Below are 24426 nucleotides of genomic sequence, written 5' to 3'. Positions count from 1 at the left end.
GACCCGAAGAGGCGCCGTCTTCCTGGGTCCTGAGCAGTCTGTGCCGGAGGTGAGAGCTGCGGGTGTGTGCCATTGAGCCGCCGAGAGAGCGCAGCGGCAGAGAATGGCATACTGAGGACTTGGGGGAGGTGCAGGAGGAGTAAAAGGGGTGAGGCGGGCGGAGCCAGCCTGCAGAACGTGTGTGTGTTTGTTGTGCGTGCAGCGACGTCCCTGCTCGGACAAGTGCGGACCAGGAAAGTTGTACCCGCATCCCAATATGTGCGTGTTCCGTGGGGTGTGGGCACTGTTAGCAGTGGCCTTTCGGCGTGCCCCAACTGTATGTCAGATCCCAGCTCTGCGGTTGGAAGTTTGGAGGCTTCCTTCGTCCCTCCGGTACCTTCTTCTCATAACAATTGCTTAATAAACGTGGGTGGAATTGACACTAAATCTAGAGTTCCGCCCACTCTAGTTCCTCTCTTTTCCAAAAAGCGCCTCAGATTGTTTTGTTTAGCTCCCCTCCCTAGACCTCCGTACGAGTGATCAGGGAGCCTTCGTGGGGGGAGGTAGGATTTGATGTGGGGAAAAAAAAAATACGAAAGAAGTAGCGAAGTGATAGGCAGATTTGAGAAGGAAATGCTTTTTATTAGAGTGAAGCGTCGAGGAATAGTGGGAGACAAGAATGGGGAAGAGCACTGTGGTCAGGGCATAGAGGATCAGGACAAGACACGGTCAGCAGGATGGATTGTATGGGACGGATAGGGGATTGACAGGAATAAAGCTAATTTTGGTGCTTTTATTCTAGAGGTCACATTCAGAACTAGAGAGGGGAAGGGACTAGTGTAGAGGGCCAGTCAGGAATGCTTGGTAGTGGTCACAGTTGTGAATCATGCTGTCATGAGCTTGAATTATGATGGTGTCAGTGGTAGGGAAAGATACAAATGACATTGCAAAAGAAGAGTCCAAAGGACCTGGTGACTGACTAGATTTGGGAGGTAAGAGAGCCAGGAAAGAGTTTGAATTTGGGGCACCTAGGAAAATAAAAAAATATCTGCTGTAAGTGTAACGGCTTCCTTGTGGCTCAGCAGTAAAGAACCTGCCTGCCAACACAGAAGACGCAGGTTCAATCCCTGGATTGGGAAGATCCCCTGGAGGAAGAAATGGCAACCCACTCCAGTATTCTTGCCTGCAGAATCCCATGGACAGAGGAGCCTGGCAGACTATAGTCCATGGGGTCACAAAGAATCAGACACAACTTATTGACTAAACAAGGAGAACTGTACGGGCAGGGAAAGGAATTGATGTGGGGAACTGCACAGGGATAGATGGTTTTAAGATGCTGACAGAATGCCTAACTCAAAATATTTAGTCATTTGGAAATGCAGGATGAGTTTGGAAGAGGGATTGGGACTAGATTCAAGAAGCATTTCTGTAGAGGGGGAAAATGGAGCACCAGGTGTAGATGGACTTTCTGCAAGACAGCAAGAACACTGTACACAGTCTGAGCACTGGGCAGCATGAGAAACTTGCTGAAACAGTCAAAAAGCTTCAGAGAAATAAGAAGAGGACTATTGGAATCAGAGCTCATAAATGCCTTGGCAGTTTTCAAGCATACAGTTTCAGGTGTGTGCGGGCTTGTTCAATCACTAAGTTGTGTCTGACTCTCTGTGACCCCATGGACTGCAGCACACCAGGCTTTCCTGTCCTTCACTGTCTCCCAAAGTTCACTCAAATTCATGTCCATTGAGTCGGTGATGTCATCCAACCATCTCACCCTCTGTTGCCCCCTTCTCCTCCTGCCCTCAGTCTTTCTCAGCATCAGGGATTTTTCCAGTGAGTCAGTTCTTTGAATCAGGTGGCTAAAGTATTGGAGCTTCAGCTTCAGCATCAGTCCTTCCAATGAATATTCAGGACTGATTTCCTTTAGGATTGACTGGTTGGATCTCCTTGCAGTCTAGAGGATTCTCAAGAGTCCATCAATTCTTCAGTGCTCAGCCTTCTTTATGGTCCAACTGTCACACCCATACATGACTACTGGAAAAAGCATAGCTTTGACTATACAGACCTTGTTGGCAAAGTGATTTCTTTACTTTTTAAATATGCTGTCTAGGTTTGTCATAGCTTTTCTTGCAAGGAGCAAGCATTTTAATTTCATGGCTGCAGTCACCATCCAGAGTGATTTTGGAGCCCAAGAAAAGAAAATCTGTCATTGCTTTTACTTTTTTCATCTTCTGTTTGCCATGAATGTGTAATATTCAACACACACATATAAAATTGCAATTTATCCTATCAATGAACATGAAAGTTGTTTGTAGTTTACCCTAGTGATCTTTTCCCCACTTCAGATTTGTGTCACCACTGCAGTCATATATCAAGGTTTCCTACCTACTTCAGAGAAATAAGGAGAAGAGGACTATTGGAATCAGAGCTCATAAATGCCTTGGCAGTTTTCAAGCATACAGTTTCAGGTGTATGCGGGCTTGTTCAGTCACTAAGTTGTGTCTGATGTGTTTGAGGATTTTATAGTTTATCTGTCTGTTATTTACGTGGCTATCTTTTCATAAAAATAAATCATTATAACATAGAGATTAAAAAGTGCTAGCTGTTCCTGGGTTCAAATTCTGCTTCAGCCTCTTACAAAGCCTAAATTTCCTAATCTGTAAAACAGTACCTACCTTATTGATTTACGAACACGGAATTCAACTGTTCTTGTAAAGAGTACTTAGCATAGTGCCTGGTAAGTAGCAAAAGTTCAGTAAATGCTAGTTATTACTAATATATCATAATATTTCAAAATGATAACATTACCATATTAATATGATAATATTAGTGGTATTCCATTGTGTGTATGGACTGGACCATACACACAATGGCATCAAATCCTGTATTTTAGAAACTTGGGATATTTCAAATTTTTGCTCTTCTGGGACTTCCCTGGTGGTCCACTGGTTAGGAATCCACCTTGCAATGCAGGGGATACCAGTTCAATCCCTGCTTCAGGAAGATTTCACATGCCATGGGGCAGCTAAGCCTGTGCGCAACTACTAAGCCCCAGCTCTGGAGCCCATACTCCATAAGAAGAGTAGCCCCCACTCGCCACAACCAGAGAAAGCTCGTACCCTGCAGCCAAGACCCTGCACAGCCAAAAATAAGGAAGTAAATTTTTTTTTGCTCTTCTGTAGATTAAATGAGATGACATATAGAGTGCTTAGGAGGTTGCTCACATGGCACTCAGTAAAGGTTAGCATTAGTTCAGTTCAGTCGCTCAGTCGCGTCTGACTCTTTGCGACCCCATGAATTACAGCACGCCAGGCCTCCTTGTCCATCACCAATTCCCGGAGTTTACCCAAACTCATTCATGTCCATCGAGTCAGTGATGCCATCCAGCCATCTCATCCTCTGTCGTTCCCCTTCTCCTCCTGCCCCCAATCCTTCCCAGCATCAAGGTCTTTTCCAGTGAGTCAACTCTTCGCATGAGGTAGCCAAAGTATTGGAGTTTCCATCTCCTGTTTGACTACTTCCAATTTGCCTTGACTCATGGACCTAACATTCCAGGTTCCTATGCAATGTTGCTCTTTACAGCATCGGACCTTGCTTCTATCATCAGTCACATCCACAACTGGGTGTTGTTTTTGCTTTGGCTCCATCCCTTCATTCTTTCTGGAGTTATTTCTCCACTGATCTCCAGTAACACATTAGGCACCTACTGACCTGGGGAGGTTAGCATTAATGATAATTAATAAAAAGCTTTGCATGTGTTTTTCCTTAGGAAAAACTCCAAAGAGGAAGTTGCTGGGTCAAAAGTATGTGTTTTAAGGCCCTTGATACAAATTACAAATTCTCCAGGCCAGAATACTGGAGTGGGTAGGCTTTCCCTTCTCCAGGGGATCTTCCCAACCCAGGGATCGAACCCAGGTCTCCCACATTGCAAACGGATGCTTTACCAGCTGAGCCACCAGGGAAGCCTTTCTGGTGGGGTCAGAGCCTTATGGAAATCTAAGAAGAAATACAGCTAGTCTACATGCAAATTGCAGTCCAGGCTGATGCTGGGGTGAAGTAGGGTTTCAGGGGCCAGAGATTCTTGGGGCTTTGCTTTCAGCGCTTCACCACCAACATACCTGCCTGTGTTAGTCTATTACAGCCTGTTCTCTACCCCATGCCCTCACATACTCATGGATTCTGCCTCCTGGTACCTTTGGCTCCTCTGACCCTTGTGGCTACTTTTGTCCCTTGTTATATACTTTCAGCTCATCGCCCACTGGTGGAACTAGGTTCCTTTTATTTTGTGAAAGCCTCTTAGGCTTTGTGTGAATCTTTGTCATTAAACTTTACTTGAGTTAACTGTGTATATCTCAGTTTCTCACATAAAGAGTCTAATTCAGACAGTCAAATCAAGCATTTGGGGGATTCATGAGTGGGGTGTGGGGAGTGTGTGGTCCTGAGAAGGAAGAGGGAAAGGTGTGTCTGAGGCTTGCTGAATACTGTCCTGCAGTCAAGGCACTCTATTCATTGATCCTTGTTATTCATTCACCCATCTAACTTGTGGTCCTAGCATTTCTTAATTCACGATCCTGAGGATGGACATCATCTTTTGAAACCAGACCACTTGTCAGTCCACAGGTCAGCCTCTGCACTGCCCACCTGTGGCCTAATCAGCATGGCCCCAGGATTGAGACTCAGGATCATGTGGAACAAGCTGTGGCTGCCCCAGGGTTGCTCCGTTAGCACCGGGTGTTGCTGTGAATGGAATATTTTTCCTTTGAAGAGGCTGTAGGTGTTTCCTTGACAGGACTTGTTCATATAGCCATTCATAAAACTTCTTACAGTTTTTGTCTGGTAATCATGATGAACAATCTGATCTGATCTCAGATGCTCAGTCATGTCTGACTCTTTGCAGCCTCATGGAATATAGCAGGCTCTTCTGTCCATGGGATTCTCCAGGAAAGAATACTGGAGTAGGGTGCCATTTCCTCCTCCATCAGGTTATCTTCCCTACCCAGGGGTCGAACCCACATCACTTACATCTCCTGCACTGACCTGTTCTTTACCACTAGCGCCACTGGGAAGCCCCATGAGGAACAATATTTAATGTGAATTTATCAAGACAATATGAGCCTTAATATATTCTCAACTGCCAGGAACAGAACTTTATCTCTAAGATCACGGTAAAAACAAGCACCACACTGTTTTCTACACAGCAGTGTCTATGGCCTTGCACTCCAATTCTGGGATGGGCTGGGCTTGCTCTTGGCCTTGCTTTTCTTTGCTTTCCCTTTGTGTAGGGTATTGAGGATGAGGGTGGGTACATAACTCACTGTTTGTGTGTGGAGGTTTCCTGTGTGTGGGTCACAAAACTACTAAATGAGACTGGTCTTTCTCACAGCCTGTTTCTCATCCCACCTCTCTACCTCATTAGGACTCGGCTCTTCTCTGCAAGGAGAGCATGCTGGAGGGAATGGCTGCTGTGTCTCCGACTAGATGCCAGGTGAGGTAGACTCTTGTGTTCCTGAAATACTGTTAGGCTCCAGAATGTAACCACTTTTCTTTCTGTCTTGGGGCTTCTTTGCTCAAACCCAACAAAGTGGAGAAAGGACTCCATAAGGAATGTCTCCTTCCCATTTGACTTGTGTTGGTATCTTTCAGTGACCCCTTCTTGCCTTGAATATGTGCATGCTAGCCTGTCACCAGGGACACAGCCTCCATTGCCTTCACTCTGATTTTGCCTTAAAACTGATGGTAGGGGTCTGATGAGAAGGTCAGGGGAGCAGCAGGCAGTTTCTAGTTCTGATTTCCCTTTAGTACATCCACAGATGGACTGAAAGTAGGCCCCCATATTCCAGGGAGTGTTGGGTTAGGCAGAGAATGTGACACATACTATAAAGCACCCCAGTGAGGTTGAAAGAGTCCTAGAGAGAGAGTTTTTGTGTGGGTAGAGACACACAGCTTACCCCCTTTCTGCCCCAGGGCAGAGAGTTTTTATTTCTGAGCTCTGGCTTAGAACCTGTGCAGACACTCTGGAGACTCATCTGGGTTTTAGACTTGGGGATAAAGATGGAACTTACATAATCAAAGAACATCAGAGTGAATTGAGAGAAAGCCTAGAGATGATCTAATCAACACCACTTTTGAAGGATTTGTTCACACATACACATACATAAGGGCTTCCCAGATGGCTCAGTGGTAAAGAATCCGCCTGCCAATGCTGGAGATGCTGGAGATTTGGGTTCGATCCTTGGGTCGGGAAGATTCCCTGGAGGAGGAAATGGCCACCCACTCCAGTATGCTTGCCTGGAAAATTCCATGGACAGAGGAACCTGGCAGGCTACATTCCATGGGGTCGCAAAGAGTTGGACATGACTGAGTGACTGAGCACACACTACGCACACTCACATAAAGACAATTGGTGAAATTGGACTAAGTTTATAGATTAGATAATAATATCACTCCTCTCCTGATTTTTACAATTATACTGTCATTATACAAGACAATATCCTTGTTTTTACAAAATATATACCGAAACATTAATGAGTAAAAAGACATCATGTTTACAAGTTACTTTAAAGAAGTTTGGAGAAAAGATAGGCAAATGTGTATATTCTGAGACAAAGACAAAACCAATGTGGAAAATGTTAACATTTGGGGATGCTGGGTGAAGGGTCTTTGTTCTATTCTTCCAGGTTTTCTGTAAGTCTGATAAAAGAGCCCCTGATACTCCGAGGTTCAGCTAGAAAGGTAGTGTGGGGTTGTGACCAAAAAGTCATGCCTCAGGGCTTTATGGCACTTTACCCAAATGTTTCAAAACTTGTTCTTTGTCAGAACCATTTTCTTTCCACTCCCCCAGCATCCTCCAAGCTGTCGTCAATATGACATTTGTCTGGTCCATGTAAGAGAAGGATTATGAATAAGGGAGAACATGATTGTGTTTCCAGGACCCAGTGACATTCGAGGATGTGGCCGTAGTTTTCACAGATGAAGAGTGGAGGCGTCTGGTCCCTACTCAGAGGGACCTCTACAAGGAGGTGATGCTGGAGAACTACAAGAGCATCATCTCATTGGGTAAGCAGAGCTTCCCACCAGTAGACCCTGTAATGAGGTGATGTGGAGTTGAGAGGCTAATATATTGACACCTTTTCTTCTCCCACCTGAGTTGGAACCCCTGAGAGACAAGATGGAAAAGCAGAGGGATGTGACTTAGCGGTTACAGTGACAGTGGCTTTCTTAATCCTGAACCCTAGCCTAGGACAGGCTTGCTCCTGAGCTGTAAGCAGATTGGACAACCACAGGCCCCCTCACTGAGCAGCCTAGCCCTGTACCACAGAGGGCTCGCCACAACTAGAGAAAAGCCCGCACAGCAATGCAGACCCAGCACAGCCACAAATAAATAAAATTTTTTTTTAAATGGTGAGGCAGAGCTGTGCTAATTAAAATAGTTTAAATTTATTATGTGAAAAAAATCAAGTTTACAATTCAGCGTTATTTCATTATCCAATTTTTTAAACCATGAGCCACCAGCGAAGCCCTCCAGTTTTAACTTTTGTTTTTTGTTTTTAATTGAGAGCCTTGTGCCTAAAATGATCTTTTACATATAAAAGGATCTGGAGTGTATTACATACAGTGAGTCATGATGGATTTAGAAATTATCAACTTGTAGATATCAAAATAAATCAAATAGAAATGATTTTAGATGGGGTAGCCTTATTTTCCAAATAATGCTCTCCAATAGTTTTTTTTCCCCAAAAAAATTGAGATATAATTGTCATTATCCAGTTTTTAACAAAATGTATCTATAGGTATCTTTCTGTATTAAAGTGAATAGAAAGAAAGAATGAATGCAAAATACAAAAGGTGATTTTTCTTATTGTCTATGCCTCTAGTTTTTCTACAATGAACACAATCCACTTGTTTAAGTAAAATCATACTTAATATGTGTATGTTAGTCACTCAGTTGTGTCCAAAAATAATTGTACTAAAGCATAAACAATAAGCAAAAATGGGCACCTACATTACACATTCTTATTTAAGGTAATCTTTTTTCATTCTCATCTTCCCTGAGGTAAGGACTCTTCCTGCCATCCTACCAGTGCTAGAGCTAGGAGCATCCCATTCACTTCATGGGGAAGAATAAACACATTAATTCAAATAGAATCTATCCACCCTGACTAGCTGCTGCTTGTTCCCTTTTAGAACCTCAGTCTTGACCTCCATTCAGAGGTTCCTGCACTTCTTGCATTACTTCTTACTCTGCATACCTGGTGTGCACTTCCTGCCTTTTGCGTTTTTCTCTTTGAAATACTTAAGAGGCTGGAATTCGCTTTGGACTCATTGTGTATTTTCATCACATATGACCACCTGGCTTGTTCTTTCTCCACGAGCAGGACTTCCAATACCCGGACCTGATGTGATTTTTCAGTTGAAGAGGGGGGACGAGCCTTGGCTAGTGGAGTTTCATGGATTTGAGGGGAAAGAATGTGCAGAGAATGACTCTCTAGGTAATTGAGTATGAACTGGACAGGAGAGTTTTGTTTTGCTTTGTGGTTATTTGGGTGCATGTGGGAGGGAGTATTGGGTATCACATTTTTCCTCAAATTCAAGTCTTCTCCTATATTGTTTATTCTCTGTCACCCACAAGTTTTCTTTTTTCCCCTCTACACCTTAAAGTATTGTTCACCTTCATTCACCAAATGTTTACTTTCTTAGACCTGTCATGTTGTCCATTCAAACTTTGATTTTCCTATTCCTTACCATCCCCTCCACTTAGCTGACATTCCTAATTAATCTGGCTATGCTCCCGATGGAAATTCTCCTCTTTTTTGAGATTTTTCACTACCAGTTCTATTCCCTGTTTCAGTCCCAGGTCTTGGTTTCTCCCTAGAGTGTAGTACTATTTGTGGGAGCAAGCAATGCAGTGACTGTCATTACGTTTCAGATTTATCACAGCATCCCTCCTTTCTGTGCTAACATTTCCTAACCCAGGAAAGAAACATGCATCTGTATTTTCTATCCATTCCAGACTGGGAGACTAAGCCTGAGATTCAAGGTGCTTCAGAAGAAGAAAAATCAGAAGGATCATTGAAGGAAAAGCTTGGAAGAAGAGGTCCTCCATCTCCTAAATTTGAAGTTTATGCACTGGATGGCAGGTTGGGAACAGAGAAGGAAAGCCTGACAGTTGAGGCCTGCAAGAAACCCCCTTCTCTGGAGGAAAGCTTGCGGCACAGGGCAACCGCTCCCAAGAAAATTCTCACGAAAGAGAGAGACCAGGAATGCAGCAACTGTGGGAAGACCTTTTTTGACCACTCCTCCCTCATCCGCCATCAGAGGACGCACACTGGTGAGAAGCCCTATGACTGTCCCGAGTGTGGGAAAGCCTTCAGCCACAGGAGCAGTCTCAGTAGACACCTGATGTCGCACACAGGAGAGAGCCCCTACGAGTGCAACGCCTGTGGGAAAGCTTTTTTCGACCGTTCGTCCCTGACTGTACATCAGCGAATTCATACCGGAGAGAAACCCTTCAAATGCAGCGAGTGTGGAAAAGCCTTCTTTGACCGCTCATCCCTTACCCGCCACCAGAGAATCCATACTGGAGAAAGTCCTTATGAATGTAACCAGTGCGGGAAAGCCTTTAGCCAGAAAAGTATTCTTACGCGACACCAGCTAATCCACACGGGTCGGAAGCCATATGAATGTAATGAGTGTGGGAAAGCCTTCTATGGGGTCTCGTCACTGAACAGACATCAGAAAGCCCATGCTGGAGAGCCTCGCTACCAGTGCAGCGAGTGTGGGAAGGCTTTCTTTGACCGCTCCTCCCTGACTCAGCACCAGAAGATTCACACTGGAGACAAGCCATATGAATGCAGCGAATGTGGGAAAGCCTTCAGCCAGAGGTGCCGGCTCACGCGACACCAGAGAGTTCACACAGGGGAGAAGCCGTTTGAATGCAGCGTGTGTGGGAAAGTCTTCAGTTCTAAATCATCAGTTATTCAGCATCAACGGCGTTACGCCAAACAGGGAATAGACTGAGTGGGGCGAAAGCTTTAGTCCAAGGACCTCCACGAAAACTCAAGATAGGTCTTCCCCCTCTTATATCCATCACCTGGTCATCACACCTATGCTGGCTACCCCTCTCCTTTTCTGCCTCTCTGCGCCCACAGTGTTTGAAGGAACACTGTCCACCCACTGTGTTACAGAGCTGATGTGGGATGCTGAAGACATTGTCAGACACTAGGGACAAAGGTTAGGAGGCAATCCTCAGACAAGCCTTTTGTCCGAAGCCCACTGCACTTTATATAACTGGAGGCCACAGCTGGACAGGAAAGGCACACTTATGTCAGAGCAGCACTGTTGTTTCCAGAAGTTCCTTTTTTATAGCCGTTAGTCCCTCTCTCTTGGAGGATTTTGGGCACTGACCTTGTCCTGTTGTGTGCCAGCATCTAAATCTCTTTATACTACTACTAGTAGCTAGCACTTATTGAGCTCTTATTATGGAGTAAGCACTCAGCTGAGAGTTTCGCAAGGAGTAAATTATTTGGTCCTTTCATCAACCCTCTTAAGTAGGTACTGTTACTCCCCACAATTTACAGATGAGCAAACTGAAGTTTAAAGAGATTAAATAACTTACCCAACGTAACGGCTAGTACAAGGAAATTCAGGTCTTGAATACAGGTCTTCCTTCAAAATCTCTTTACCGTAAGGCTATAAGGTTTGCTTTATAATTTATGTATGTGTATTATCTCCTTAACTAGATTGTAAGCAGAGGCATGACTTATATGTCTTTGTATCTCACACAGTGCCTTGCAAATAATAGGTGCTCAATAAATATTTATCTGATTAATAACTTTTTGACTTACCAAGTTCTATTTAAAACACCTCTTAGATTCACAGCCTTTCTCTGAATTTCAGTCTCACCTGTACTTTTGTCATCTTGGGCTTCTATTACTGTAGTAGTCACTCCTTGATCTGAATTCTTTGCTCCTCTTTATTGAGGAGGGGGCTATCAAGTTATGGTCCAATAACAGGCAAACCCCAAAGAAACAAAGATTCATTTCTCACATAAAATCAGATGTGAGTCAGTCTTTCTTCCTCACCCTCATTATTTAGAGTATGTTGCCTCCAATGTCATCATGGAGGATATTTTTAAGAGCCATCACTTATATCTCAGATCAGAACCCAGCACCAAAAGGCTAGAAGGTCAACAGGCACCTCAGTAATTGGTTAATATCAACAGCCCCTGTCACAAGTTACATTTTTCCATATCACTGTTAGGTCAGCCTTTCCAAGTGACCCCCTTCCTGCCCACCATTGCCTTATTCAAGACCTAAAATAGCTCCCTATTTAATGAAGGTGTCTCTGAATATTTAAAGTTTGCCCTGACATGACCCTGCATTACTCAACTTGAATCCCTGACTCCCCAGATTCTTCTGTTCCCTGTTGTTTAGTCACTAAGTCATTTCTGATTCTTTTGGCCCCATGGACTGTAGCCCACCAGGCTCCTCTGTCCATGGGATTTCCCAGGCAAGAATACTGGACTGGGTTGCCATTTCCTTCTCCAGGGGATCTTCCCAACCCAGATATCAAACCCATGTCTCCTGCACTGCAGGGGGTCTTTACCACTGAGCCACCAGGGAAGCTCTATTTCCTGGCCCCTACCCTATATTTTTATTTTCTTGAAGGTGAAGCACCAGGCAACTTTGCCTCCAGGCATCTGCATTCCCTTTCTGTTTACTTAAGGTGAAGCCCAGAAGACCTGATTCTAAAAGACTGTCTGGAATGTAGCTACCCTGCATGAACCCTAATGGACCAAGATCCATTTCTCCCTGGGAGTTGAAATCTAGTTCAAGAAACTGGATTGCCAAACAAACCCTTCCCTAATCTACTCAAACCTACTGGTCTACCTGTCTTAAAGCAGATGAGCAGCAGGGAAGACTTTTCACATGTGGACTTTCAAAGCAACCTGAGTTAAAACCAGAGTGCAGAATCTGTTGGAGTGGATAATACGTGCTATTATTTAATAATGTCAAGTAGAAAATAAAAGGAACTACTGCCAAACTTTTGGCTGATGACTGTCTCTGAGAGTTCTGAATCTTTATTGCCTTGTTAAAAGTAAGTTGAAGGTCCAGTATTTCCCTAAGATGCTCTGCCATTGTCAGCAAGATTAGACAAGAATGAATTCAGAATTCTAATCGACATTTGGGTAAAGTGATAATTGAAACAGAGTGGGAACATAAATTCAGCAGTCCTCCCTTTGTTACCTTTTAAAACTTGGAGATGTGCAGAGCATTTTTAAAAGGTGAACTATCTTTCCATCTCCTGCCAAAAATTCTGAGGAAAGGGCCATTTAACTTTTAACTGATACCTCCCAATAGGACATGGAGTAGTGGAGGCTTTACATTTTGAGGTTTTAGCTTCACCGAATGGCCACTAATAAGATCAAATCTTGGAATCAGAAATTGGCATTCTTAGGATATAAGGCAAAAGACTTGGTAGTGTTTATAGGGTTTTAGCCTAAGATTTTAAAAGTGGTTTTGAAGAAATGAAATAATTTCTCTAGTGCTTAAATAACCCCTAAATTTTAAGAGATAACTGAAAACTTACCATACAGACTACCAGAAGCACTCCAGGAATCACCTCTTCAAAGAAAAGGATCAACTCTGAGATGAGATGAACTCTGAGATGAAGTGAATATGGTAGAGCAAACCTGTGCAGCGAAGCCTGGGGCAGATAACTGGTGGGACTACTAATCCCAGAAATTTATCTGGGATGCCAGGATGGCCAGGTGGGCCAGCTTCTGAGCTCTGCAGCACTCACCCCCTCAACTCATCCCCAGGCCTGTGCTACTAAGAATACATTAACCCCCACAACTCACATGAATAAGAGGTGAGGAGGAGCTGGGGAGCAAGGTTACCAGGTGCCAGTCACTAGGTAACATGTTGATAAAGCCAGAATCGTGATTCCTCAAGAAGTCAAAGAGAAAAAGGGCTGTGGATGTTAAATTGCTCAGTGGTCTCTGCTACGGAGGCGGGACTTCTATGGTAAAAAAGCAGAAAGTAGTTGAAGTGGCACATGTTGAGCTGAGGTGATCCTTTTCAGTTTTTCCCTCTTCCATGGTGATTCACTGGTTCCCTATTTTACCTCTCTTAATATCAACTTTCACGTTAAAGTTAATGGCCTTTGATGGCACTGGAGCTTCTTAAGGAAGACAGGGATGCTTTCCCGGAAGGATGTTGTGCTAAACACAAAAACTAGAAGGCAAGAGTGACTCTCAAATTTAAATTTAGGAAATCTAATAAATTTAGGAGAACTTACGGTCAATCCACCCTTAAGACAATGGGGATTCACTGGGGACCAATAGGTTTTTATCCCAAGGGATTCCAACTCCACTCTGCTGTTTTGTGAGACCAAGATCTAATTTTTGAGATTCTACTTTTCCTTATTCCAAGGTGCTGCGTGGTTACTTGAGGTAATCTCTGTCTCCACCTCACCCCCACCCCGAGCCGCAATGCTGTGGAGGCGCTGTAGAGCGGAAGCAACGGAGTGGAGTAAACAGCCGTTGGGACGCCGGCGCCTACCCTCCGAGGGAGCACAGCCGCCCGCGGGGTCCTCTGGGAAGCAGCATCCGGTGATACGCGCCGCGCCCTGCGGAGGATTCTGGGAATTGTAGTTCAGCAGAGAGTTCGGGCCGGCGCGACTCAGCCCCGCAGCCTCCTAGATGCCTTTGTCGCCCGCCAAGCCTACTCTGTGTTGTTCATGAGGTCGAGCCTGGGTCCTGGAGGACTGAGTGCGTGTTCTCTTGAGTCTGAGTGCCCCGAAAGAGGGCCAGGGAGGGCCCCTGGGTGGAGGGCGCCGAGCTGCCCGGCGAGGGTCGCGCGAGCGTTCCCAGGCCTCTAGGTGGACCGCCCGCCGCGGTGGACCCACGGCCCCTCGCGCGTTCGCCGCTCCCTTTTCCCGCAGTCGTCACCAGCGCTAGTGTGGAGGGAGTAACCATGGAGCCGAAGGGCAGAGGTGAGGATTTCAGAGGGATGCCGCCTGCTGGAGAGAAAAAAGGAGAAAGGCTGCCCTCTGGCTGGGGCAGGCTCAGGAAGAACACACATAACATCTACTAGTTGATCTCACGTTGGGGTTTAAGGGGAGCCCCCGACCTGCATTGCCCTGCTGGTCTTTCGGGTGCCCTGCCGTCTCTAAGTTGATGTATGCCTTCTTTGCCCATGAAATCGACAGGTCTGAACATTTGGCTTTTTGATAATGACATGACATTTGTTCTCACAGGAGCCCCATAAGGCTGTTGTAGAGGAAGGAGATTATCCAAACAGACCCATTTGGCAGATGGGGAAAGTGAGGATTTGAGAAGTCACAGGATTTGTTTAGTGCCCTGAATTTTTTCCCCACACGGCCCATTGCTTTTCTGAGAAAGCCAGTATTCAAAAAGAATTTAACTAATCTTGCATCCTGTGAAATAGAACAGGAATGACTCATTAAGTGAGGCAGGGATTGACATAAGCAGGACTTCGAGTTTGATTGTCACTCAGCAGATAAGAGATATAAATAAATATGTCTTTAAGTGTCCAGGATCTTACAGCAGTGTTCTGCTGGAATTTAAGGGCAGAGTAGTGTAGGAGATTCCTGAGGCAGCCATGGTCATGGCTGTCTTGCTTCAGAGATGTTGTGGAATTGTCCCTTGGTTCCTTGTGCTGATTCTTCCTAGATAACAAGTCTGGCAGTTTCTGGGAGTTTACTGCAAACAAGAGTAGTCACCCTGGTTCCTGTTTCTATTTATAGGGTCACTTTCTGAGGACTCAGACCTTCCTCAGGCTGGAAACCCCAAAGAAAATGGCCTGACCACTGTGCTGCTGACCCGTGCATCCCAGGTAGGTTTAAATTTCTTATTTTTTTCTGTTCTCGGGACATGAATATGGTTTCCAGCATTGTTATGGATTTGCTCAGCCCTGATTCCTAGCCCACTAGCTTCATCCTGATAAACTGATGAGTGATGAACCTGATAGTAATCGCTCCTGTCTTATGCAGAACTTTCCCTCCTGGCGTGACTTCTCTGTCTGCTTAGTACTAGATGTGCACAAGCTCTTCTGTGCTGTAATTGGCCTGCTGGTGAGATGCAAAGGAATAAAAGCCAGCTGCCTCTGCCTCGTGAAGTTTACTGAGGAAACAAGGTATAGATAAGGAAGATAGTTAAACAGGGGGCTTTCCTCATGGTCCAGTGGTTAAGAATCCACCTTGCGATGCAAGGGACACTAGTTGAATCCGTGATCAGGGAAGATCCCAAGTGCCTTGGGGCAACTAAGCCCTTGCACTGCAACTAATGAGCCCATGTGCCACAACTATCAAAGCCTGCACACCCTGGAGCCTGGGCTCTGCAACAAGAGAAACGACCACAATGAGAGCCCTCGCACTACAACTAGAGAGTGCCCCTCGCTTAACACGATTAGAGAAAGCCTGCATGCAGCAACAAAGACCTAGCACAACCAAAACAATAAATAAATATTTTTTAAAAAATAATTAAACAGCAAGAAGAAATATATATTTTTCTAAATGCAGAAAATTTTTAAATACTGAAATTACTAGTACAACAAAGCATTATGCTCCAGTAAAAAATAATCAATTAACAAAAAATTTCACTTCTGACCACAGATTATACAGTTGCCTTGTAAGAGTGGTGGCCACCAAAAGAACATCGTTTCCTTTCATTAGTTGTGTATAAGGATTTAATTCTTGACTGTAAGATAGTAAGATTTTTAAATAAAGAAACTTAAAAATCAAACAAAGAGTAGAAAGAAATTGCTAATACAGACAAGTCATCATAGGCCTTGAAGAAGTTTTCCATCCTCTAGAGTATTTAGGGGGGAAAGTGCTGGCATAAAAGCTGCATTTTGAAAGACAAGAGAGAGTACATAGTTGGAAAATAGAATATTCCAAGAGAGAGAACAGCTTTGGAAAAGTCTCCAAGTGATGGAAGAGTCAGAGATTTTCAGAGGAAATATGTGTCACTGTAGAGTGAGCTGGATGGAGTGTGGTAAGATAAGCATGTGCCTGTTGTAGCCAGACCCCAGGAAAGTCTACACAGGATCTTTTTTTAACTTTTTATTTATTTTTTAAAATTTATTCTTGGCTGTGCTGGGTCTGTGTCGCTGCACTCAGGCTTGCTCTAGTTGCCACAAATGGGGGCTGCTCTCTGTTGTGGCACATGGGCGTCTCACTGTGGCGGCTTCTCTTGTTTCAGAGCACAGGCTCTAGGTGTGTGGGCTTCAAGAGTTATGGCTCAGGGGCTCAGGAGTTGTGGTGCACGGGCTTAGTTGCTCCTTGGTGTGTGGAATCTTCCTGAATCAGGTATCAAATCCATGTCCCCTGCATCGGCAGGCAGATTCTTAACCACTGGGAAGGGTTAACCACCCTTCGTAACCACCAGGGAAGTCCCACACAGGATCTTATTCCAAAGACAGATAAGGCCCCATGAAAGTTTTCAGAGTCCCAGCAAGACAAAACATGCCATGACTGATTAAAGAGAGAAGATGAGCCAAGGTGCCTGGTAGGATCTGGTCCAGGACCCTGGGAGAACAGCAGACCTTGTGGTAAAGGCGCTGGGACTGCCCGTCATCCTCAGACGTGCCTCACAGCATCCAGGTGCTGACAATTTATGCAAAACTCTGGGAGGAAACATCAGTACTGATTCTGCCCTGAATGGGTAGATCTCTTTCAGAGGAGGAGAAGTAGGTGACAGAGGATGAGATGGTTGGGTGGCATCACCAACTCAATGGACATGAGTTTGAGCAAACTCCAGGAGGCTGTGAAACACAGGGAAGCCTGGTGTGCTGTAGTCCATGGGGCTGCAAAGAGTCGGACACAGCTGAGAGATTGAACAACAACAGCTTTCAGAGGAAAGGGGGGAGATCTGCTGTCTACTGGACAGTGGGTGATTGGTTTACTTACCCTCCATGCCCCACACAGGCACACTGAGCAGCAGTTCCCTCCATAAATTGCTGAGGTTTTCTTAGAACTAAAGCCTGAAAGGAAGTGCTAGGTAGTCTGTCCCTGCTGCCTTGCTTGTAAAGAAAAGACACTGTACAAATTATATTGCCTGTGCTGAACACTCCCTAACTTAAAAAGGGAAGTGATTTCATAGTTCAGGTGTTAGAAAAATAGTTAACTTATTTTGAGCAGAGAATATTCAAGTAGGTAGTTCTTTTAACTTTATTTCATTATGTGAATTACTTTACCAGTTGTTTTTGGAGGATATATACACATGTGTGTGTGTGTACTCATAATTGGGGCTTAAAATGCTGTTTTATAAATAAACCTATATGTGTAGCAAACACCTAAATTTTTTTAATATATACACGCTGAACAAACTTTTTAGCCAGTCCAATACATTTATATTCAAGGGGCTATGGCAAAAGTGGTGTTTCAAAGGAAGCCATAACTGGTTCATTTGCTAGCATCCCAAGGACTGATCTGTTTCAATGTGTCTCCTTTAACTTGAAGTTGTATAGAAAAGTTTTAATAGAATTAGAAAAATTATGAGACATTTGCTTTATCATTCATGAACAGATTCAGCTATAGATTCAAAGGAGCATTACCCACCCTGCTCACTCTCCCTACATTTGAGTGAACAATCTAAACTTTTTGCTTGTCATCTAGGTCAAGGGAAGGTAAAGTAAACACTTCTGCAGTGCTTTCAACATTTGATAAACTTCCGTTCCCCTCCCACCTCTGTCCCCATGCACACTTTCATAAAACACCCCATTTAAACTTGTTTCTATTCATTCTTGTTTAAACGTTCCTCCTTTCAACTCATTGACAAATATTTACAGTGTTCCTGCTCTGTGCCAGAGACCAGGGCTGCTTCATTGAGCCAAATTAAACCTGGTCTCCACTCCTGTGGAGATTAGTGTCTAATGGGACAGACAGACGTTCATCACAGAGTCCTCTCAGCCGTGTGCATAACCCAGGAAAGGGGGAAGCCCATGGTGCCACAACCTAGAGAGTCAGGGAAGGCTGCCCTGAGCTGAGAGCCAAAGTGTGCATAGCATCAAAATAGCTGAAAGGGGTCCAGTGGGTAAGACTCCATGCTTCCAATGCAAGGGGCACAGGTTCGATCCCTGGTATGGAAACTAAGATCCCCCGTGCCACATGGCATAGCCAAAAAATTTAAAAAATAAATACAATTTTTTTTTTTTTTAAACAGCTGAAAGGATGGGGCAAAGGGGAACTTTCAGGAACAGGAAGCATGTATAAAGAGGCAGAAGTAGTTGTGGCCCACATTTCAGGCAGCCACCAGCTGGAGCACAGAGAATACAGGAGGCGTGGAGTGAGATGGGATAGAGAGTAGATGGTGGGGGTGGGTGGCAGAGTGGTCAGACTGATTGGGGAGAAATGGCAAAAACACTTTGGAAACTCATAATAATTGGGGCTTAAAATGCTGTTTTATAAATAAATCTATATACTGCAACATGTGTAGCAAACATCCTAATTTATTTTTTAATATATTGGACTGATTATATTGTCAAAGGAAAATTAGAGGGAAAAGTACTTCCTATTTATTGAATCTCTTATATTTTTAAACCCTAGCTAAAGTGCTAAACAAAGTGCTTAATTTATATTTCCTCTACTCTCCCATGTCTAAATAGTAAGGATTTCTATAGTTCTGTCATTTAATTTGTCAATACATAAACTAGGAACTTGGTATCCTGATTTTACCCTGAGGATGTTCCTTCCCAGCTGCAGGTTATATTCGATTCTGGTGCATGGAGGTCAGGAGCGAGTCTGTGATTGTAAATACATCAACGTTGGAATGGTAGAGGTCATTTTGCCTAACCTTCCTATTCTCCCTGTCTTCCTTCTCCTATGCCATCTTCTTGAGTCCTGCCCAGAGGCTTCTGGTAGGAGGTCTCTTGGTGAGCACTGATGTGGTTGGTTTTTCAGGGATCGATGGTCAGGGATATGGCCGAGGCTCTCACCCAGTGGGGACAGCTGAACCCTCCTCAGGGAGGCGAGCCTGAGAAGCCTAGGAATCTGGTCTTGCTCGGTAAGCAGCACTCCCAGCCCCACCCCCACCTTGCAAAATTACCCAGTGTGGTACCTTGGCTTCCTCAGTTCCTAGGAGCTCTGAGGTTCTTAGATGCAATGAGTCCTAATCCCGGTATAAGGCAGGTATCCTCTGCTCTTTGTTTCTAAACACAGGCTTAACACTTCTAGAATCAGAAATGAACACCTTTTAAAAATTGTATTTGCCAAGGCAGTAGCCATCCTTTTTCCCTATTTCCTGACTGAGGATGCTGAGACAAAGTTCTAGGAGAAACACCTCTTCAGAAATGGGTATGGAGAAGGAATGGCAACCCACTCCAGTATTCTTGCCTGGGAAATCCCATTGACACAGGAGCCTGGTGGGCTGCAGTCTGTGGGGTCACAAAGAGTTGGACACTTGGCAACTAAACAACAGGAAACACCATCAAGCAGACTGTGATTTGGGAAGTATTTCTTCATGAAAATGGTACATAAAATGGAGAGTGAAGCGACTGAACAATATAGAATGTAGAGTTTTATAAGAAATTTGTATAGAATAATAGTTGCAAATATTCAAATAATAAATCTGTGGCTAAAGGGGGAAAAAAAAGGAAATGGGTGCTTATTCTTTTAATAGGGAGAGGTGAAAACAGGTGATTCACTGGTTCTGAACTCAAGTAGACCCCATATCAATCTTCCTAACTTCTTCAGAGAAATCCTGTCTTATCCTGTTCTCCCTGACAAGCAAGTCGCTAACACTGAACATATACACTGAGACTCCTTTTCTTTCCCTGTAAACAGGACTTCCAATTTCCAAGCCTGATGTAATCTCTCAGTTGGAGAGTGGGGAGGCGCTGGAAAGAAAAGTCTCAAAAGCAGCTAATCCAGGTGAGTGACTGTCGGAAACCATGAACAGAAAATCCAGCATCTTAGAAATGCTTGATTTTGCTAGACCCAAGGAGAGGTTGAAGTGCTGTTCTCCTGGGCCTCATTGTATCTCTGTGGATGATGATCTGTTGTAAAGTCATAGGCTTGTTTTCTGGAAAACTAACACTTTCCATCCTTTCAAATCAGTTCTCTTCTCCAAATAAGGTGAAGTGAAATCAACTCTTAAATATTTATTAATAATTTGGGTGCAAGGCTCTAAACCAGGCTTTTTAATATACGCTGTTTTATTAATATCTCTTCAGGATAAAGGTGACTTTTTGTCTCAGACTAGTGACTATAAATTGGTCTCTGAGTCTTCCCTTGCCTTCCTGTCTATCTAAACGGGGGCAGCATAGCATAATGGTTAAGAGTGCAGACTTTGGAACTTTTCCTGGATTCAAAGCCAATTTGAACTACTCATCGGCTCTAACCTCTAACAGGTGAATTATCCATTTGTTTGTTTAGTCGATAGGTTGTATCGAGCTCTTTTGCCACCCATGGACTAGCCTGCCAGGCTTCTCTGTCCATGGGGGATTTCTGGACAAGAATACTGGAGTGGGTTGCCATTTCCTTCTCCAGGGGATCTTTCCAACCCAGGGATTGAACCCATGTCTCTTGCATGGACAGGTAGATTCTTTGCCATCTGAGCCATCTGGGAATTATCCATTCTGTGACTCAAATTTCCCAACAGTAAAATGGGGAATATGTAAAATATAGATAACAATAGCTCTTAACTCAAAGGGTAGTTGTGAGGATCAAATGAAATAGTCTAAGAGAAAGGCTTAGAACAGTACCTGGCTATATGCTAAGCAAATGATAGCTAATGACTAAGTCCTGCTAACTTTTTGAAAGATTTGAGCCTGTCACTTCTGTCAAACTGGATGCTGTAATAGACCACCAGCTAATTATACTTTCTTTAAATTTTAATTATATTTTCTTATCCTTGTCTACTTAGGCAGCATATTACTGCCAGATTCCCCACTGTGAGCTACTTAACTCTTCCAGTTCCGTATTCCTCTTCCTGCCCTCAAGACCTTTGCTAATCTACCTGCCTAGTCATTGTACCTTCTCTCTTCAACTTGAACCCTTAACACCAGACAGGCAAGTCTCTGACTACCCTGCACTAACCATGTGTTCTCTATGAATGTTTGGGGCTTCAGTTCTTCCACTCCCCTTAGCGGAAAGTCCGTTTGCCTTTAACCTGTTTCTACCTACTTGTCCTTAAAAGTCCCAGCACTTCCTTGATTATATGTCATTGAGACCATTGTATTGTATTGATTTATGTCATGTAAAGTCTTGGTTGGAATGGATACTGATGACCATTTAAGCCTGGAATATTTAAACATTGCTAGCAGTGCAGCTTTCCCCGTCCCCTCCCCCAAACTCTTACTAAGAAGTCTAGAATTTGAAGCCCAGTGTCATTAACAGGTCGAGGACCAATCTGAGTCTGTGAGGGGTTTGAACTTCTCCTCCCCACACTGCTCATTTTTTGAAAAAACTTGGTTCTGGCTTACTCTTCCCAGTGTTCTCCGTGTGGAGTGATCAGAGCTGCTAAGTTGCCTTTCAGTTACTAATTTAGTTTGTAGATCTGGACTACCTTGAATGCTAGCTTCTAGGATTTTGTGTCTCACTCTGAGACAGTGGAACCAACAAAGATTTTTGTGTTAAGACGTATGGTTTTAGAAGTTCAATCTGCTAGCAGTGATTGGGACATACTAGAACAAGCAAAGGTTGGTGGTAAGGTCAGCTGACAATGGACATTCTCAGAACATGATGCTCTGATAAGGTTGTGACAGTGGGCAGTCCCTGGCAGACCATCCCTCTCTGATCCCAGCCCAGTCTCCACCAGACCATGTTTGTTATCTGCTGTTTCGCCCCGTCACCTCTGTTTAGTCTTGTTCTATTACTCTTTCTCATTTCCTCCCCTGCTAGACACAGGACGGTTGAGTAGCTGCTCACCTCTCCCTTTATGCCTCTGCATCCCTTCACCCAGTCATCTTTCTTTTCTCATACTCTCTCAAGACTGCAAGGCTATTTGTGAGAACTTCCAAGCTCCTCTGTTCCCTGTAAGCATTTTTTGTTTCTTTCATTATTTTCCTTTCACAGCAATTATTTTTCTCCCAGTGTAAGAAATGATAACATTGTAGTTTTGTTTATTTCAGACTGGGGTACAGGACCAGAGAGCAAGGAGGTAACCCCAGAGCAGGACATTTCTGAAGGAGAATCAACCCCTGGGGTGTTAGTAGAGAGATTTCCAAAGGAAAGTTCCAGTGAATGTGAAGATTCTTTAAAGAATCAACAGGAAAACCATGAGAAACATTTAATACAAGAGGTTGGCCCTCAGACAAAACCTTCTGGGGAAAGAAGCTACCAGTGTGATGAATTTGGAAGAAATTTTAGTCGGAGGTCATTACTCATTCAACAGCAAGGAGCGAGACAACACAGCCATGATTCATTTAAAAAGAACTTGAGGCAAAATTCAGATCTAATGAAACATGAGAAAATCTGTGCAGGAAAGAAACCTTGGAAGTGTAATGAGTGTGAGAAGGCCTTTAGTTACTACTCAGCTTTTGTCTTGCATCAGCGAATTCACACAGGAGAAAAACCCTATGAATGTAATGAATGCGGTAAAGCCTTCAGTCAGAGCATACACCTGACTCTGCACCAGAGGATTCACACGGGAGAGAAACCTTACAGATGTCATGAATGTGGAAAAGCCTTCAGTCACCGCTCAGCCCTTATTAGGCATCATATAATTCATACTGGGGAGAAACCTTATGAATGCAATGAATGCGGGAAGGCCTTCAATCAGAGTTCATACCTCACTCAACATCAGCGAATTCATACTGGAGAGAAACCTTACGAGTGTAATGAATGTGGGAAGGCCTTCAGCCAAAGCACATTCCTTACCCAGCATCAGGTCATCCACACTGGAGAGAAACCCTATAAGTGTAATGAGTGTGGAAAAGCTTTTAGTGATCGCTCAGGCCTCATTCAGCACCAGAGAACTCATACTGGGGAGAGGCCTTATGAGTGTAATGAATGTGGGAAGGCCTTTGGCTACTGCTCAGCCCTGACTCAGCACCAGAGAACTCACACTGGGGAGAAACCCTACAAGTGCAATGATTGTGCCAAAGCCTTCAGTGACCGTTCAGCCCTTATCCGTCATCAGAGAACACACACTGGAGAGAAACCTTACAAGTGTAAGGACTGTGGAAAAGCCTTCAGCCAGAGCTCATCTCTTACAAAGCATCAGAAAACTCACACTGGAGAAAAACCCTATAAGTGTAAAGAATGTGGAAAGGCTTTCAGCCAGAGTTCATCCCTTTCTCAACATCAGAAAACTCATTCTGGAGGGAAAACCAGGGAATATGGAAAAGCCTTTAGTGAGCATTCAGCCTTCAACCAGCAAAAGAGAATTGATACTGGATAAAAGCAATGTAAATGCAATACATTCAGAACATCCTTACTGAACAATTACTATAATGCTATGAGGGCTACAAAGGAATTTAAGACTATGTTACAAAAGAGATTTAATTGAGAAGTCATTGGTGATATGAGATGTAGCTTACTCAGAATGTGAGAGAAGGGTTTTGCATTTTTAAAAAATATCCTGACAGAGGACACTGTGAATTTCCCTAGGGAGAGAGAAAAATTATTTCCAACACCCTGATGTGTATGTAAGCTACCAAATCCTTGCACGAGAAACAGGGTGTGCCATGATGGAAAGAGGACATCTTGACTAGGCTAGATGGTCTCATAATACTAAGGGGATGACATTTTAAAGGGATAAATGGTCCTTTTAGGCAAATTGAGGGGTAGAAATCAGAGGTTGGCAATTTGCATTGTCTGTCCTGAGTCGAGAGTGGTGGTGGAAGTGATGTTGTCCTTGGTCTTAAATACAAAAATTAAATGTGTGCTCAGTTGCTAAATCATGTCCAACTCTTTGCAACCCCATGGACTATAGCCTGCCAGGCTCCCCTGCCCATGGGATTTCTCGGGCAAGAAGACTGGAGTGGGTTGCCATTTCCTTCTCCAGGGAATCTTCCCGACCCAGGGATCAAACCTGCGTCTCCTGCATTGGGAGGCAGATTCTTTACCACTGAGCCACCTGGGAAGCCCTATCTAATATATAGTCAGTTTTATTTCATCCACAGTTATCCCAAAATGTCATTTACAGCTCCACCATTCGTTTTCAATCAATGACACATTGCATTTTCTTTGCCCTATCCCTGTAGGCTGCTTCAGTCTAGAATGATCTTTCAACCTCTTTTTGTCTTTCATGACATTAACATTTTGAGGAGTCCAGGCCAGTTTTGTGGAATGTCCCACAATCTGTATTTTCTGATTAGTTTCTCATGATTAGATCCAGATTAAGCATTTTTAGCAAGAAAGCTACCTAATTGTTGTGTAATCCTCAAATCATATCAAGAAACTCAAAATGCCAGTTTGTCCTGTTGTTCCTAATGCTAAATTTGATTACTTTGTTCACTTGTTTGTCCAAATTCCCTCATTATA

The 24426-nt window shown here is 43.9% G+C and overlaps 1 protein-coding gene across 6 annotated transcripts; it reads left to right on the top strand.

The window, feature by feature from the left end:
• LOC145503957 (uncharacterized) lies at window positions 1-23840 on the top strand. Of its 6 annotated transcripts, none has more exons than XM_081484788.1 (6): window positions 1-49; window positions 5393-5461; window positions 6906-7032; window positions 8352-8465; window positions 8987-9958; window positions 22404-23840. In XM_081484788.1, the coding sequence occupies exons 2-6, from the start codon at window positions 5420-5422 to the stop codon at window positions 23339-23341; spliced, it is 2193 nt and encodes a 730-aa protein (XP_081340914.1). In that variant the 5' UTR covers window positions 1-49; window positions 5393-5419; the 3' UTR covers window positions 23342-23840. The 6 variants fall into 6 exon arrangements, with proteins under 6 accessions (XP_081340914.1, XP_081340919.1, XP_081340920.1 ...); XM_081484792.1 differs by lacking the exons at window positions 1-49; window positions 22404-23840 and adding exons at window positions 978-1599; window positions 2645-2713 and having other exon boundaries at window positions 8987-12037; XM_081484790.1 differs by lacking the exons at window positions 1-49; window positions 5393-5461; window positions 6906-7032; window positions 8352-8465; window positions 8987-9958 and adding exons at window positions 13640-13747; window positions 14746-14834; window positions 18901-19003; window positions 19783-19869 and having other exon boundaries at window positions 22071-23840.
• Window positions 23841-24426: the final 586 nt, after the last annotated feature.

This window comes from Giraffa tippelskirchi, chromosome 4, assembly GCF_054371585.1.
Source record: "Giraffa tippelskirchi isolate mGirTip1 chromosome 4, T2T-mGirTip1v1.2.pri, whole genome shotgun sequence".
NCBI lineage: Eukaryota > Metazoa > Chordata > Mammalia > Artiodactyla > Giraffidae > Giraffa > Giraffa tippelskirchi.
Note: the sequence above shows the minus strand (reverse complement) of the source record. Positions and strands in the feature narration are given on the sequence as shown.

Bases quoted from the DNA above. Each gene is read 5' to 3' on its own strand.
- LOC145503957 (XM_081484788.1), top strand. From the start codon at position 5,420: ATGCTGGAGGGAATGGCTGCTGTGTCTCCGACTAGATGCCAG. The intron at 7,033-8,351 runs GTAAGCAGAGCT...CTCCACGAGCAG, and splicing joins CAAGAGCATCATCTCATTGG to GACTTCCAATACCCGGACCT. The intron at 8,466-8,986 runs GTAATTGAGTAT...TATCCATTCCAG, and splicing joins TGCAGAGAATGACTCTCTAG to ACTGGGAGACTAAGCCTGAG.